The sequence below is a fragment of the Cannabis sativa genome, chromosome 4 (assembly GCF_029168945.1).
Source record: "Cannabis sativa cultivar Pink pepper isolate KNU-18-1 chromosome 4, ASM2916894v1, whole genome shotgun sequence".
Taxonomy (NCBI): domain Eukaryota; kingdom Viridiplantae; phylum Streptophyta; class Magnoliopsida; order Rosales; family Cannabaceae; genus Cannabis; species Cannabis sativa.
This window is the reverse complement of record NC_083604.1, coordinates 1496144-1514700: the sequence shown is the minus strand read 5'-3', so window position 1 is coordinate 1514700 and position 18557 is coordinate 1496144. Positions and strand designations below refer to the sequence as shown.

Below are 18557 nucleotides of genomic sequence, written 5' to 3'. Positions count from 1 at the left end.
AATTAAAAGTCTTTTCTTTTGAGTTTTATTGTTGAGTAGTATAATAGATAGATGTGGGTTTTGAACTATACGTGCTTAAGATTATAGTGTTGAGAATTATGAGATTCCATTTCAAAATTAATTAATAATAAGTATAAGTCATGCTTTTATATATAGTTCAATATTTTACCATATTTATTCTATATAGGACAATGTCTATAATATATAGAAGTCGAACTCATACCATTATGTAATATATCATACACCATAACTAATTAATTATGAATATTTATTGTTTACAATACATTTAATTTTACCTAAAATAAAATTAAATCCTCAAAAAGTGTAAACCCTAAGCACAGATCTAATCTCCTTATGCTGAAGATCGGCCTGGGTTTAAATAACATCGATAAATACATATATAAATTGTCATTATTACTTCTCTAGATTTATCTAGTAATTAAATAAGAAGACATGAAATTATACAACCAAACATATAATGTCTTGTATGTTTTGAACTACTTTTTCTTATAAAATTTTAATGAAAAATAAAATTAATTACAAAATTATAACTAGAAAAATTAAAATATAAATATATATATGTAGGCCTTCCACAACCTATACATTTTCCTTTTGTTGTTAATATTAGTCTTTTGATTTATGTGAGTTGTTTGTTTGTTATATTCATTCATAATGAAATTAGATAATTTTTTTAAAGAAAATTGTTGGATCATGCATGCATATAAATATATGAACATTAATGATACATATATATTATTAATCAAACAAAAATATCATAAAATTTGAGATTAGATAGTTTCATGTTTAATAAAAAGATAAGGTATTGAGGAATTAATGGACATATATATGAACTAAGATTTTGTTTCTTTTACTAAAAATTGCAATGTATATATTTATTTATTAAATTAATAGTATTTAATTTATACATTTAGGGCTTATTATATCTATATATATACACTTAAATTTTAATAATTAATAATAATAATAACCATTCGATTAATCAATCATTAATCCGACAGTTATTAAAATCAGTTCACCAAGCTTTGGATTAGCATGATCCCCTAGTTTCAACTTTGAAAAGAAAGAGAGATTATATATATAGTACTCCTACGTAACAAAAGACCTATATACATGTACCTAAAGCTATATATTATATATAGTATTAGATATATATATATAGGACAAAATAATGACCTGAGGAGAGGAGTGAGAGACTATACAGCTAGCTAGAAGAGAAGCATTATTATTATTATTATTATTATTATTATTATTATTATTATTATAATAGCAACATGATCTCCACTGATCAAGGGTTAATTAGAAAGATCAGAAAGACATGTTGTGAGTTGAGTTGGGTTTTCTTTGATTGGACCATATCTCACTATTTGAACAACCTTTGCTTTGGGTTAAAGTGGCCCCTACAATAAAGCCACTACTCTTTTTGTTGACTGTAATATTGTTATTAAGTATTAGCGGTACTTAATATTTTTGTGATAATGATGTGGCGGCTTAATCAGTTGTCATGTTAATGTCATGTCAACACTACGTGTGTAATTAATTTTAAAAAAATAATTTAATTTTTTTTATTAGTTTTACGTATTTTTGTTAATCAATAATTAATTTTTAGTTTAATGATTTTTTTAAATGCATAATTTTATATTTTAATGTTAAATTATACACATAGCGCTAATGTGTCAATTGGATAAACAACTATGTCATTATTTTATTTGCCACATGTAATCAAAACTTAACAAAATGACTAATTTACATAATAGTTCAGGGTCCATATGTAATAGGCTAGAAAGTCCAAAAATACAATAATGCATATGTCATAGTTCAAGAGGCAAAAATTCTAAATAGCCTTATAATTACTATTAAAGTAAAATAGATCGACCTGATATACAACTCTACCAATAAAAATATGATACCTGGTGAAGTTGCTTGACATAATAGTTACCTTTTAGCGTTTCTCTTTTGTTGAAAAGAGTGTAATTGAATTAGCTCATTATAACTAGACTTAATACTACTATTATACTAATTATATTGAGAAATAATAAAACACACCTCTCTGTCTTTAGTGTTAAATATATTATAAAATTATTGGTATAATTTAATATCAGATTTAACATATTATTTTTAATAATTATTATAAAAATAGCTAGATGTCACCTCATGTATGTTGTTATGACACACATTGATGTGGCACTGCTTTATTAGACAATAAATTTCATCTAAAATAAATATAATTAGCATAAAGAAATTATCACCACACTATGTATAATATTTTGATACATATTTTAGATAAATACTTACATATATTATTACTCTATTAAAAGATACCAGTAATATTAATTAAGTATACGTCACTATTAGACTATTAGTACTAAGTATTAGGTTCTTCGTGATTCAATATAATAATTTTTATAGAATATCGATAATCATTCTTAAGGCATCATTTCATGCAGGGCCGACTCTGGGCTAAAGCGGACGTGCCTAGGGTCCACCCAGCCTAGGGGCTAAAAAAATATTTTTCATTTAAATTTATATATATATTTTTTTTATTAATTTTTAAAAATACCACATATTTTTTAAAATCGGGCCCAATAAATTTTTTTTAAGACCTACCCAATCTCAAGATTGACCTTTGACCTCATTGGTAGCTATTAGCAATGATCTTACTCTTAATACTATTAGCAATAATTTTAGTTGGTTCTTAATAAGGTTATATCTGAAACTCAAAGTGCGTTCACTCCTAACCAATTGATTACCGATAACGTTATGGTTGCTTTTGAGATAATGCACTACATGAAGAGAAAAACTGCAGGAAGAAATGGAGTCATGGCCTTCAAACTTGACATGAGCAAAGCATACGATAGAGTGGAATGGGGTTATTTGCAAGCTGTTCTTACTAAAATGGGGTTCGATAATCATACAACTTCTCTCCTAATGAGCTGTGTCACCTCGGCTAGATACCAGATTGCTCATGCTGGCCGATTATTTGGCTCTATTACTCCTGGGAGAGGGTTACGTCAGGGAGACCCCTTATCCTCTTATTTGTTCATTATTTGCACATAAGGCTTCTCGGCATTACTGAAGCATTATGAGCACAGACAGCAGTTAAGAGGCATTCAAATTGCTCGTGGGGCTCCAACTGTATCCCACATGTTCTTTGCAGATGATAGCTACATATTTTGTAGAGCAAATGAGAGAGAAGCTTCCAATGTGCAATCGTTGCTGAATGTGTTCGAGCAAGCTTCGGGACAAAAGATAAATCCTGTTGTAACGTCCCCGCTTCAAGCCTCCATTGGGTCCTTACACCCACGGAAATAATGGCTCTTATACACGAGTATGTCACTCTGGCTGCATCATGGACTGATGACTGACCCTACAGACCAACACGAGTGTTTCCAGCGTGCTATGTCCTCACTCGCACGCTTCCTAGGAAAACTTCCCAGGAGGTCACCCATCCTAAAATTGCTCCAAGCCAAGCACACTTAACTGTGGAGTTCTTTCGAGATGGGCTACCGAAAAACAAGATGCACCTTGTTGATATAGGTAGTACCAATCAATCCATTTAAGCCCTCTTCAACTGTGTAGTCCCATACCTACATAGTCTCAGAATCATCCCACTTGACCTTCCCCAGGCGATGTGGGATTGCACAGCTTACTCGGTATTTCCCCTTACACTCGTGTTGGTCTGTAGGGTCAGTCATCAGTCCATGATGCAGCCAGAGTGACATACTCGTGTATAAGAGCCATTATTTCCGTGGGTGTAAGGACCCAATGGAGGCTTGAAGCGGGGACGTTACACCTGTCAAGTCATCAATCTTTTTTAGCCGAAATACTGATGTTCATACAAGAGACGCCATTTGTGGTGATATGAGTATACATGAGGCTGATGACCATGGCACTTACTTAGGCCTCCCGAATATAATAGGCCGGAAAAAGTCAGCAATCCTGGGGTTTTTGAAAGAGAAAATGCAAAAGCGTATTCAGTCCTGGGCTGGAAAACTTTTGTCAAAGGCAGGTAAAGAAATACTGCTGAAAACTATAGTCCAAGCTCTCCCCAATTATGCAATGAGCGTCTTTCTGTTACCAATTGAAACAAGTAAAGAGATGGAGCGTGCTATGTGCAAATACTGGTGGAGTTCTTCTTCCAAAAAGGATAAGAATATTCATTGGATGGGTTGGGATCGTATGTGCAAGCCTAAATTGCAAGGAGGTTTGGGTTTTCACAATCTCTATGACTTTAATGTGGTTCTATTGGGAAAACAAGGTTGGAGATTGATGGTACAACCTCACTCTCTTGTTAGCCGGGTGTTTAAAGCCAAGTATTACCCCAATGGCTCTTTTCTTTCAGCTATCTCTGAGATAGGTGGCAGCCCAAGTCTTGTGTGGAGAAGCATTATGGAAGCTCAACTACTGCTCAAAAAAGGAGCTGCATTCGTGTAGGTTTTGGTGCATCAGTAAATATTCTAAATGACCCTTGGTCGCCCGATATTTCAGACCCTTATGTGCACACTGTAAGTGATTCCCTTCTTGACAAAAAGGTATCCCAACTAATGTCCATAGACCAAGATCAATGGGATATGGATATACTCCATGGCATCTTCAATGAGAGAGAGATATTAACTTAATTGTTAGCATCCCTATTCAAGTCACAGAGCCAGATATTTGGTACTGGAAGAAAGAAAACTTGGGACACTATATTGTGAAGAGTCCTTATGCTACCATTCAAGAAGGGAAGCAGCAGCTTGCAACACCTGATCTTTTAGGTTTCTGGCGGAAGTGTTGGAATTTAAAAGTCCCTCCAAAGGTGAAGAATTTCTTATGGCAAGCCTCTACTAATTGCCTTCCCACGAAAACTCAGCTCCAAACAAAGCATGTGGTTGTCAATGCTATGTGTCCTTTCTGTAATCTCGAAAATGAAACTATAAACCACATTTTAGTCACATGTTCTTTCTCTAGAGCTTGCTGGACAGAGTTAGAACCAGGTATTTCTACTGATGTGGCAGGCACGTTTCCTAGTTGGCTGAATTTGATTTTCGAAAATTGGAGTGGAAGAAGTAGACAGCTGGTGGCTATGCTATGTTGGGCACTTTGGAAGAGTAGAAATGAACTGGTGTGGAATCAAAAGAATGTTGAAGTCAAGGATGTTGTAGTTTTGGCACAAACGGTTCTTAATCAATGGCTTTATGCTCAAGATAAAAATTTCGATCCATCTTTAGGATTACTGTTTCCCGAAGATGGTAATGAGCATTGGACCTTACCAAACATTGATACGATTAAGATTAATACCGATGCTGCAATATTCTCTTCAACCAGCTGTTACAGCTACTCTTGTGTTGCTAGAACTCATAATGGTACACTGTTGGAAGCCTAAGCTAAATGTGTAAGAGGAGTTGTTTCTCCTGAGGTTGCCAAAGCTCTTGGTATACATGAAGCTTTGAATTGGATTAAAGATAAACAGTGGAGCCGTGTGGAAGTAGAATCGGACTGCCTTGTTGCTATTCAATCTATCTGTAGCTCTTCTACCATGTTTTCTTATTTTGGTAGAAGTATTACTAAATGCAAAAAGTTGTTGGATGAATCGAAAGATTGTTTTGTTTCTTTAAAGTTTGTTAAACGGTCTGCAAACAACGGAGCTCACTATTTAGCAAGATTCACTTGTTCTATTGCTGATCGTAGTTTGAGTGTGAGCAATATGCTCCCTCGGAGTTTATTTCTGTATTGATGAACGATTTGATTATTTAATGAAGTTTATTCTTCTTTTGTCAAAAAAAAAAAAAACTATAAAAATGGTGAGAGATTAAGTACAAAATATTGGCCAATCAAATGTTTTAATCTTGTTAATGATTAATTACAAACAACTGTCTACTTAACAATGGGTTTCTTCTTGTTGTAATGGTTTCCAAATTCCACCATCTAATATTAAACACTTTTAAGAAGCATTAATCATGCTTTTCTTTCTTTTGTTATTGTTTGTTGATTGAAATGATGCCGATATTATCGTTTAAAGATTGCCCAAATCGCTAATAAGGCCCACCAAGTTGTGCTTATAAAGGAAATTTAACCAAAAAAAATAAATAAATTCATTATAGAATAAAAAATAATTAATTAATCTTATTAGAGAGACATGATCCTATCAAATATTAGTAACTCCATTAACTTTCTAATCATCTTTTGTTTGTTTTTGTGAACCATTACTTTTTGGAAGGATCCAAAAAGGATTATAATAAATAATATTAATAATTTCAAATAATAATAATAATAAAGATAAGCCCTTTAATATGACTTAGTTTTCAAGTAGAAAATCCCTTTTTTTGGATATGTTCAAAGCATTATTAATATTTAATTTTTTAATTAATTAATAATTAAAAAGAATGTGAAGTGAGTGTGTGTGAGACTCAAATTAGCCTCTCCATGTATTCCAAGTGACACTACCTACTTCTTTTAATATGAAAAAAAGTTAATAATAATAATAATAATAATAATAATAATAATAATAATAATAATAATTAAGGTTGGGTGGAGTTAGCTTTAAGTCATGTGAAGTGACTTTCCCCTTGTTAATTTTTAAACCTAATTAATTAACAATAATATTAATATATTAATCATATTATTATTATAAGCTTTTTCATGCTATGCCTAGATTATATATAGTCTAGAATGTCTCAATAAATAAATAATAATTTAAATTTCCTAATTAGAAGTCCCGTGAAATAAGTTTGGATCACTAGAGGGGACTTAGGGTCAATCAATGAGACAAAAATTAAATGTTATTTTATTTATTAATTAATTATAATAATTAAAATAATGATCAAATTAGGACACTTAGACGGCTATATATACACAACACTCATCCCCCACAACTATACATTTTTAGCTTAAACACACATACATATAGCTAGGGGACACCTCCACATGATGACATGACAAACTAATTAAAATTTATATAAATATATAATATTAATTCTATAATATATAAAATTAATTTTGTCTAATTGGATTCTCTAGTCTACATGTACAAAATCAGTTATATATCTCTTCTTTAGAAGTGACACTACAACAACAAATATTTTCATTAATATATTTTCCCCACATGGGTTTTAACAACAAGTCTATCCAAAATATTATCATTTCACCACAATCTCTATCTTTTTTTATTTATTTATAATTTTATTAAATTAAATATATTAATAGGTTTTCCTTTTTATTGTCTATTTAAATTTAAAGCTATATAAGTAGGTTGTTGCATGACCGAAAGGAAGCATAAATGGGATAATAAATATATTTGTAATATATTTATATATTTAGGCTAGGGTTTTAATATGTTGAAATAATGTGTTATAAAATTTTCCAAATCAATTGTGTGTTAACATGGAAATTGTATTGTCTGTTTTGATAAATAATTTAATATCCATGTATTTTTTAAAATTATATATAATAATACATGGAATTCAATTTTTTTTAATATAACTAAAAATAATTAATCTGGAGATAGTTTTTAACAGAAACTTGACTATTGTTATGTTTTATTTTGAGTTCAAAGAATTATTATATTTTATTTTAAAAAATTTAAAGAGTTAAAATTATCATTTAATAAAATAAATATTTTAAAATAAAATTATTACACATTTACACCCGTAATAATACGTATAATAATACGAAACACCATTAATACTATTTAACAATTATATTTCTCTCAATAAAATATTGATCATATTTATTAATTACTATAGTAATATATGCATGCGTGAATTGGTCTATTGATGTCTTACAAAGATGGGTTTCAACTAATTTCAAGCATATATTTTTTTTTCCTAACCCCTCTTGATGATATATAATTGCTTATTTAAACAAATAAATATATATTTTATACCATAAATTCTGGACGAATTTTTATCATTTGTTTTGGACAGATCCAAGTGAGTGGATCTGTCCAAACCAAAAACATAAACTATAATTAATTGATCATATATATATATTTAGTTTACTACATTAAACATACAAGTTAAGACAAAGATGTAGTTTTTTATATTAATTAATGTATAATAATTAACAAGTTCAAACTTCAAATAGAATTGTGTATATGTGCATTAAGTCATATGGGCTAAATTTTCAATGGTTTTCTGAGGTGTACTACTTTTGTTGTTTAATTTGGTCAATCCCAATAAGCACCTAATTATATAATTAACCTTAACCTTATTAATTATTAGTATAGTATTTACTATTTTTAATGATCATTTTTCTTCTAATATACTATTTTTGCACCATTTGGAGAGTTCTCAACTACTAGAATAAGTTGGACTACTTAGACTTCATATTTTAGAACAAAGGGCAAAAATAGTAATTACATATTATTATTATTATTAAGAAAATTTTATTTACACCCCAAAAACGTTTAATAAAGATACTCTATTATAATAATTTTTATTTTATATAAAATTTATATCTTTAATTGTATTAAGTTTTTTTAAGTTTTTTCTTCTAGTTCATATTCTTAAAAAATATACCTATCAAATAAAAATAAATTATATTTTAAATATTATGACAAAAAAAAATAAAATAAAAAAATATATGAAATTTTCTTAAATATATATAATTTATAAAAAATATATATATATAAAAATAACTCAAAATAAGTATTGAAATAACATAAAAAAATGTGATCGGGAAAATTTTTAAAAAAATATTAAGAGTAATTTTTTGAAATTATTTAAATTTATTTTTCTTTTTAATAATGAATTGTACTATTATTTGATGAGATACAAATAAAACTCATTTATTATTATTATTCTATTTTTCGGAGAAATTAACAATTAATATCTTTTTTTGGGGTGATTAATTAAGTGTAATCAAGAAGACTAAAATACCCACCTAGTTTGCCACATGCATACTCTACTAGTAATTTAACCAATGGAGGCCCAAGTCCTTAGCAAAAAGTATTTTTATTAAAAAAATAGTGGAATAATATTAATAATTATAATTATTATAATAAATTAAATGATATTTTAATTTTATTTTTGTACATAGTGTCAATCTCAATCTCCTTACAACTGCCTTATTTGGCTTCTTTCTATTTGTGGGACCAGTCTTCTCATAGGTGATCTAATCCCTTGGGTTTGATTTAGATCTCAATTATGGATTATAGTAAATTATATAATATATATAAAATATAGTTTTAAAAAATAATATAGATATCATCAAGGGAGTTTTGTTAAAAGATCACAATATTAAGGATGAAATTAATAAAGTACAATTTTTAATCAGTTAATCTAACCCTCCCCCTCCAAAAAAACCAAACAAATTAAATGTTTTTTCTAATTTATTCTTACCTACTTACTTCACAATTAAAATTAGACATTTATTATTATTATTAATATTATTATTATTATTATTATTATTATTACTTGAAGTCAAATTTTTGTTCAAAAAAACAGAGATCTTCTAGAGATGAAAAATGGATTAAATGTTTTTCTTATTTTTATATTATTTATATATACTTGACTAAATATTGCTTTAATAAACTAAATAGAAAACCTACTTATATATTGTTGTTTAGCTTCATTTACTATCTCTTACATAGTATATATATATTTAAAATATGAAATAAAATTTGTCATAATATTATTAGATGTTTTGCAAACTATTCTCTTATTATTTATAAATAAAATTTTTATTTATATAGTTAAAAAAAAGTTATATATATTACAAAAATTGTAGTATGCTTTTCCTTTATTTTTCCTGAATTATATATATTACCATTTATATTATATATATACTTATATAGATTACAAAATTTGTAGTGCTCTTCCTTTTTCAAATATAGTTACCATGACAGTTTCTTGTTAATTATAATTATATATAAATATATATGTACTTTTTAAGTAATATTATTCTACTGTTCACATTTACACTCTGTGGGTATATATGTATATGGTGCAAGTTTACGTATCCATAATAAATTAATTAAAAAATAATTATATATAAATATATTTATATATATATATATATACTATTATGGAACATGATTGAAGTGGTTGAACATCTAGTCAGATCATTATTAATTAATCTCTTAAGTAAAGACAAAATCTAATAACTTAATTAACATAATTATTAGGTTCCATATTACACATGTTGTAATCTTTCGTTTTGCCCATGTTTGCAAACACAATCTCCAATATTTTAATTTCTTTTTAATCCATTAATAATTTCATAATAATTAATTTATTAATTAATATCGTTTTCTTTTCTTTTGTTTTGACCTATATATATATAGTTATAGCTACACATATTTTATATATTAATAATTCCATTTTTCTTAACACCACATATTTATTATTATTATTATTATTATTATTATTATTTTCTTGATTAGCAAGTGTTCTTGTCGGTTTGGAGATGAAATTTTAATGGTTTTTTTTTTTAATTTATTATTAAAATTATATTGAAGTGGATTAGTGAACAAATTAGGGTTGACACTTTACCCTAATTTCCTCTTAATCAAAGACTAAATATTGGAGTTCATGTATAGTTGAGTCCAATCATAAATGAACATGTCAATTTATTAGTCATATAATTATATTCAAATTAAACTCTATATAATTTTGTTAATAAATAAATAAATAAAATTTCTTTTGTGCTACGTTATTGTTCATTTCAAAGAGTGACATCTTACTATTATAGGAATTAAGTGTTGAGATAATTTTCTTAGAAATTTTTTACCAACTTTCTCTTAACAAAAATAAGAAATCAGAAAAGAAAAAAAAAATCCATAATATATGTAAAATTTGTGAAAGTTGGATAGATAAGATAGACTTAGCATGGAATCAGCAAATTTGGGTAGATTAGGCAAAGCCCAAAAGATAATAAACTATACTAAAGCCCAAAAGATAATAAACTATACTAAAGCCCAAAAGGAACAACATAAGTTGAAAAATGCCTCTTTTATTCATCAATTAATTAAATTTACCTCTAATTTTATATTTATTGAAACATACCTCTTTTTATATGTATTGTACCCAAAATACCCTTACATAAGAGAATCACATGGAGAGTATCTTGAAGTGACAGGGGCAAAATTAGTACAATGTTTAAAAAAAGAGGTAAAAATGATAGATTTTAAAAAAAAAGGTAAAAATAAAAAAAGACAATATAAAAAGGGTATAGAGTGTAATTTCCTCCAACATAATGGACTCCAAAACTAATTTTACATTCAGAAATTTACCATTTTTACTATTTTTACTATTTTTTTTTTTTTCATAATACCCTTTATGGTTTGCTTACATGTTTGTTTTAGGACTCGTTTGGAACGCCGTATTAAGTCGTATTGTATTGTATTATATTGAATTGGATTATATATCATATTTTTATATAATACTATGTTAAACTTTAATTTATACTAAAATATTATATATTTAGGTGTCCATAAAAATTAATACTTGCATAAAATACAATTCAATATAATACAATACAACCTGACTTAATACGGTTCCAAACGAGCCCTAAATGTAGTCACAGAAATAGCCTAGTAGTACCACACATAAAGTTTGAATCTCCTTCCTCTAATAAAATATTAAATGAAAAAAAAGGAGATAACCCACCATTCCTTGAAGATAAATATAAAATGAAAAAAAGATTAGGGGTTATAAGTGTTACTAAATATTTTGATTGAAAGCATAAGTTCACACCAATCTTGATGACTGAATAAAGATGAATTGTGTTGGCCTTGGCTAGAAATTACCAATGGGGTTTTTAGTTCCAAGTTTGCAATTTCTTTCATTTTGTGATAATAGAAAGTGGCTCTAAAATTGTTATCAACATGCTAAAAGGAAACTCTTCTTATTGGATCATTTCTTAGAACTGGTGGGTTCAATGATGATTTTTGTTGCATTGCATTGCACAAAATTGGTCCATAGATAAAACCTCGATTTACTATTAACAAGGGTATTCCTCTCCCAAAAGGCATTCTACATTACCCAAATCTGCAATCTCTTTAATGACTTTCCAAAAGTCTTGACAATTATTTTCATTTTCAAAGAAGTGGGCTAGTGGTAATACATACTTGTTTTCCTATATCTTCAAACATGAATATGGCTTATATGTGAATTTTTGGTGTTAACCCATTCCCCAAACTAACCACTTGAATTGAGCATTATCAAACATGTAGGGCAGAGTTGAAGCTCTCTTGGTAAAGCTCAAAGAGGGAGTCACACTAGTAGCCCTCTCCTCCATTTTTATAGTTCAATCCTAGGTCTTATGGTCCATAACCTTAACAATACATCAAATCCATCATACCCCCAAATTGGAGACAACTCCACTAATCAGTAAAACTATGGAATTACAGTAAATAGGTAAAATGTAATTCGTTTACATTGGAGACAACTCCACTGATTGATTAAAATCCAAGGAGAAGACTCAAGCAGAACGAAATATATATATTTCATTATACGCACAAATAAAACCCTAGAAAACCATTTTCATGGCTCCCAAGGATGATCTATGTGCGACCACAATTTTCAAATCAAAATATGGAGGCGTGCGTAACCCTAATCCACAAAATTAAATTAGGGCTTTAAACACCACCCATATATTAATATAACGAGTTGTTCAACCACAAAGCATTATGGGTAAAATAAAATGCTCCATGATTATTATCATGTGAATCAACTCAAATATATAAAATGAAAGAAATCAAATGGTTGGTGCTCATATTCTATGGGTGTAAAGTTGTCTGTCATGCCCATATGGCAATCAGTACGAGGAATTTTTACAATCATCGCAACCAAACCAAATCTCTCATAATCATAATAATAATCAAGAACAAAAACTAATTGAAAGAAGAAAGAAAAAGCGTGATTGAGTTAAAGAAGTTAACCTATGCTGCACCGGCGATGAGAATGGAGATTTCGATAGCGAAGGGTGTCATTATATAGGAAGAGGGTTTACTAGGTCTACATTTCAAGCCCAAATAATCTAGGCCCAATATCTTTTGGGCCTTCATTGGACCTACGCTTTGACAAGCCCAATATCTTATATGAGTGCTCCTTTTCTCCTCATCCCATCCCCGTCAAGAATTTTAATTACTATCACGATGTCTCCACTATTTCTCTATTGGGGATGGGATGGAGAATCCCCTAATAGAAGCGGGTATGGGACGATCAATCACCTAATAAAAATATAAAGTTTATAATAAAAATTTAAATATATAAAAATATAAAACTACATAAAAATTAGAATATTACACATTGATCATTATTTAATAAACTAATTATTATTAAAAAAACACAAGTTAAAATTCATAGAATACTAATATACTAAAAAATACAAACATAAATTATAAATTATAAAAAATTACTAAAAAATACTAAACGGGTGACCGTTGGGACGGAGAGTATGATCCTCGTCCCCGTCCCATGTAACATTCAAGGACAAAAAGTAATCTCTGTCCCCGCCTCATTCTCCATTTAGACGGAGAATGGTCGCTCCATTAGGAGCGGATCCCTGCAGAACCTCATCCTCATAGGAGAAATGTGCATCCCTACTGGATACAGAAGAAGAATTGGAGCACTCACATCAATGTTTTACTCTATTTTTTAAAATACATCACCAAAACCCCATTTGTTTCATAATTATACAAAAATAACAAAAAAAATATTATAAAAATAAGGTTATACGAAATTTTAAACATTTTTATGATTTTCATAATTTTATTTATAAAAAATACGATATTTTTATGTTGTACTCTTGTTAATTAATTTGTTGTTATTTGTATGTTATTTTTTATTATTGTTTTGATGTTATTTAGATGTTATTTTCCTATGTAATTTTTGTGCTGTTTTTATAGAGCATCATAAAAAAGTGAAAAAAAAAATCGAACGTAAAAATATAAAAATTTCACAAAAAATAATCTTTTATGTAATTATTTTTTATTTATTTTACCTTCAATTTTTACTTTGCACCATACATTAACTTTTTTATTTTTTCTCTATATCATAAAAATTTATATTTATTCATTTGAAATATATAATAATAACTAATATGTGATTATATTACGAGTTTGATTATGTTTTTTTGCTGGACCTTGATTCACGAGTGCTATAATATGCAAGTAATGATAAGACTGTGTTAAACTTAAACCAACCATGTGTCTGAGAACTTCAACTAAAGATTATACACATTTCGGCCAAGCTAGCTTATAATAATATTTGTAGCAAGTTCAGTGGGACTTGTTAATTTAATTATGTTATATATTGGAAATAAGATATATTTTATATTTAATTTCATTCTTTGGTTGCTCTGAATGTTCTTTCCAATGAAACAGTTTGCTCTGCAGTCTGCACATAAATACATGGTGTTGGATTAGAATTAGATCATCTTAGCATGATTTTTGATTTAGACTTATGGCGCGTTTACTAAACTGTAATTGGAATCAGAATAATCAATGGGAGAAATGTATCGGTTTAAAATAGAAAATAATCGGAATCAATATTTTATTATGCTGTTTACTAAACTGTCCGGAAAGAAAATCAGAATCATATAATTTTGTTTACATAACTAGGAAAGGCAATTGGAATGCTTTAATTTGACAAAATTGCCATTATTAGAATATGTAATTATTTTTTTGTTTATAGATTTTTAAAGGGCATATTTGTCTTTTTTATTTTTAATTAATAAAATTAAAATTAGAATAATTTAAGCTAGGAAAGGGAAAGGTATTCCCTATAAAAATGGGGGGAGAACCTTTCCCTTTGTTTTCTCCCAAATTTGTGTGGGTCCCACTACTTTCTCCCTTTCCAAAATTTAGTAAACAATGGTATAGGAATCAATACCATACCATTCATTCCCATTCCCTTTAAGTAAACATGCCATTAATTCATTTCAAACAAGTAAAACATATGGAAAACCATCAATAGGAAAGGACTGATTTACAATGCAATCAAGATAACATCTTACTTGGCTTATTCTTTCCTTTTGTTTTGTACTTAAACTCAGTATCTTTGGCAGCTTCAATAGCAGCCTCAATCTCAGCCTCTTTCTCCTGTTTCGTTACATTTTTCTTCTTCATTAGCCTCACTGAACCAATGTTTGTGGGATTCAACATGATTGTTTCAGGAGGTAGTTTGTCGAGAAGAGAACGAACTTCCTTCTCTCGTCGTTGTTTAGATGTTTCGAATGGATTTGCAACCCAAGAATCAAAGTTGGGTTCTCCAGAACCTGATGATATGAGAATGCTAGACCAGCCCATCGAGTGTCCTATGCCCAAAACATCTTCATATGGTATCCTTTCACTATAGAATGGTTCATGTATCTAATGTACTGACACAAAATCTTAAGAAGAGGAGCAGAACTTGTAGGCTTCCACATGCTAACAGTACCACCCGAATGACCCAAAGCAACAACGGCATTGAATTGAATGGATTCACTTGCATCACATCAGTTCGGCCTAACCCCGTCTTGTAATTACCTACCATCTCCCCCATAGTTACATCCTGATAATGAAGTTGTCCAAATTTGTTTATTGATGCCAACAGGAAATGGTTCTTCAAAAATTGAAGCCTTAAAACTGAGCCATGATCCTATACCATATGAAATGCATGAAAAATAATGATTAAAGAGAATGAACACACCAGATTGAGTAAAACTTAGTACCTTCAAGCAATGATCACAGAATAGCAAATGCTTAGTAACTAATGCCCAAAGATTTGGCCAAAACAAGATACAAGGCCCTTGGGGAAAACCTTCTTAAAAAACACTTGTGGGGTGTTTGGTTTAAGAGTTTTACTCGGCTGGTTTTAGTTGAGAGGAGTTAAAATTAAGGCATCTCAAACTCTCAAGTGTTAAAGGCATTTGAGATAACCCCAAAAATAAAAAGCCCTCTACTAAAACTATACCAAACATAGGTTTGTTTTTACTTTCCCACATGCCCGAGAACCCAACCACCCGCAAAAGCTAATGAACATTAAGTTAAAGATCAAATTGCAAATACCAACCAAATAAACAATAAATTTGGACTATTTAGTACTGTTTGTTGGTGTATTATAAGTTTATCCAATCTTCATAAATTGTTTTCAAAGAACACAAACATTGACGGCTCAAGAAAAAACCTATGGATTCAATAACAGAACCGTTGTTCTTGTTGTTACCTCTGGCAAAATAATATCAAACTGTGTTCGTGAACTTAAAAGATCGACTTCTTTAGCAATATCTTCCTGTCTGATCCTCCATGAATTCTCTTTTCCTTCAGTCTCAAGGAAGCCTTCCACACTTGGCATAAGCTTAAAACAAATGAGGAAAACAAAAGGAGATGATCATATCATAGACACTAGTTTTGAAATATTTTTCTCTTATTGATGTCCAAATATTGTAACAAACCGACTAATTACAAAAGTAAAAGCTTCACCTTCTCAGTCTTGGCAGCAACATCTGCAGACTTGCCATACAACTCTTCTCTGTTCACAAGTTGCCCCTTCAACTTTTTATCGCTCAATGCCTGCAAAAATGGAAATTGATTTAAGCAAATCAACAACCAAGCACTGACACCATACAGAATGACAAATAAGTAACCATACCTTATACTTAGCACCTTCTCCTCTAAGATACTTCTTTTTTTCATGTCTAGCTCATCAAATATCTGTTGCAATTACAAAACAATATTGTAAAAAAATGAAACATGAAATGAAAACATAAATTAGTATTTCATTTAGGAGAAAAAAAAACATAAATTCTAAACACCAATGTGGATTGTGGCCCAACTATCAAATTCAACAAAACTCGCAGTTGAACTCACCTGTTCAGCCGGGATTACAATCTTCTCAAGTGTTCCATTCTCTTCTTCAACACCCATCATCTTGCTTGCAAGAAAATTACACTACTCTAATACTGCAAAATATCAAGAACCTTAAAGGTTTAACAAATCCCAAAATCATCTGTATTTGAAATTTATGCTACTGGGTCTTTAACATACATAAATCCAAAGAACAAACCAACAAAAAACAGAGGAAAACATCAAAGTAACAAAACCAAGTGTATAATTGATTATGGTGGTAATGCTTATATCAATAGAAAACTAAGAACTTTACTATGAAAGACAGCTCTTTTACTTTACTAGTGTTGTATCAGGAATCCTATTGTGTTAAGTTAATGTTTCTTATTCATATTTGTAATGGTAAAACCGTAGAGTTATACACAATTGAATATTATGATTCATGGGCAGAGGTTTCTATCACAGAAGCTGGGTACAAAGACAGTGAAAAAACACCATTTAACAAGTTCGATGTGATGTTGTAATTTAAAAAAGAAGAAATTGAGATAAACTATAATCCATAATAGAGATACAAAAGCAAAATAAAGCCTTAGAAAACAAAATAAAAAAAAAAAAAAAAAGTTGTTAAGAACTAATGAGAAGAGAAAAATACCAGTGGTACATTATATAAGGGTAAATACCATTTTGGACCCTGTGTTTTGCAAAAGTTACAAATTGGACCCTGTGTTTTGTTAAATGACAAAATGGACCCTGTATTTTCTAAAATAGTAAAAATAGGACCCAGAGCTTAATTTTTGACAACTTTTTTTTTTAATACAACCAACTTGAAGACAATGTTTAATACGAACAGATACAAAAAATGTAAACAGTTTTGTCATAGCACTTTTAGATCGGATAATAATTAAACTTTATTTTGACAAAAAATCAATTCAGGGTCCTATTTGTACTATTTTAGAAAATACAGGGTCCATTTTGTCATTTAACAAAACACAGGGTCCAATTGGTAACTTTTATAAAACAGAGGGTCCAAAATAGTATTTACCCATTATATAATTATATTATATTATTATATTTACGTTTTTTTTTTATTTAAACGTTTATATATTGCAACTATGTTTTACCGAGACTCGAATCCAAGACCTTCAATACACACACCCACTCCACTTATGGCCACTTGAGCTAGCCTCGGGTGGTGTATTATTATATTTACGTTAACTTCTATAGCCTATTTTTTTAAGCTTTTAGAATTAAAAAAATCTATTTGTTTAGATAAAAAATTTAATTTAAATATTAGAACATTATAAAACAATAGTGCTCTTTATAATTATTACTTTTAAATTTGTGAAACAATTTTAGAATGTGTCGCCATTAACCATTTTTTTTTTGAAAGGGCCATTAACCACATTTGGAACTCAAAGAGAAGTCAAATGTCATTTTTACTAACAAAATTAAATTTTCCCAACCATTTTAGCTTCTTTTATTTTTATTTTTTTTATTATTATTTGAACATGATTACGCTTTTCTTTTTTTTTTGCAGTAATAAATAACCTCATTAAAGATAAAATTATAATGTCATACAAAAGCATCTTTTCACAATTTTCAATAATAACTCTTTACTAAAATATTTTTTCTCAAAAAAATAAAAATAAAATTGTATAAAGTTAATATTATTATAAACTCCTTATGTTGCAAAAATTATCAAGTGAACTCTAATATATTTCGAATAAATAAGATCCTAAACTCAATTTTTAATAATTTATTTTAAGATTACTAACATAAAAATAATTTC

General features: G+C 29.0%; 1 protein-coding gene and 1 non-coding gene across 2 annotated transcripts; both read right to left on the bottom strand.

Moving 5' to 3' along the window:
• Positions 1-12706: 12706 nt before the first annotated feature.
• LOC115715474 (small nucleolar RNA snoR8a) lies at positions 12707-12791 on the bottom strand. The gene has a single exon (XR_004011343.2). It is a non-coding gene; the product is annotated as a small nucleolar RNA snoR8a (small nucleolar RNA).
• A 2088-nt stretch (positions 12792-14879) lies between these two features.
• LOC115712397 (uncharacterized) lies at positions 14880-16849 on the bottom strand. The gene is made up of 6 exons (XM_061113051.1): positions 16793-16849; positions 16589-16636; positions 16406-16495; positions 16149-16280; positions 15474-15581; positions 14880-15313 (listed from the first exon to the last, which is right to left on the bottom strand). Exons 1-6 carry the CDS (start codon positions 16847-16849, stop codon positions 14942-14944), a joined length of 807 nt encoding a protein of 268 aa, XP_060969034.1. The 3' UTR covers positions 14880-14941.
• Between the last annotated feature and the right edge of the window lie 1708 nt (positions 16850-18557).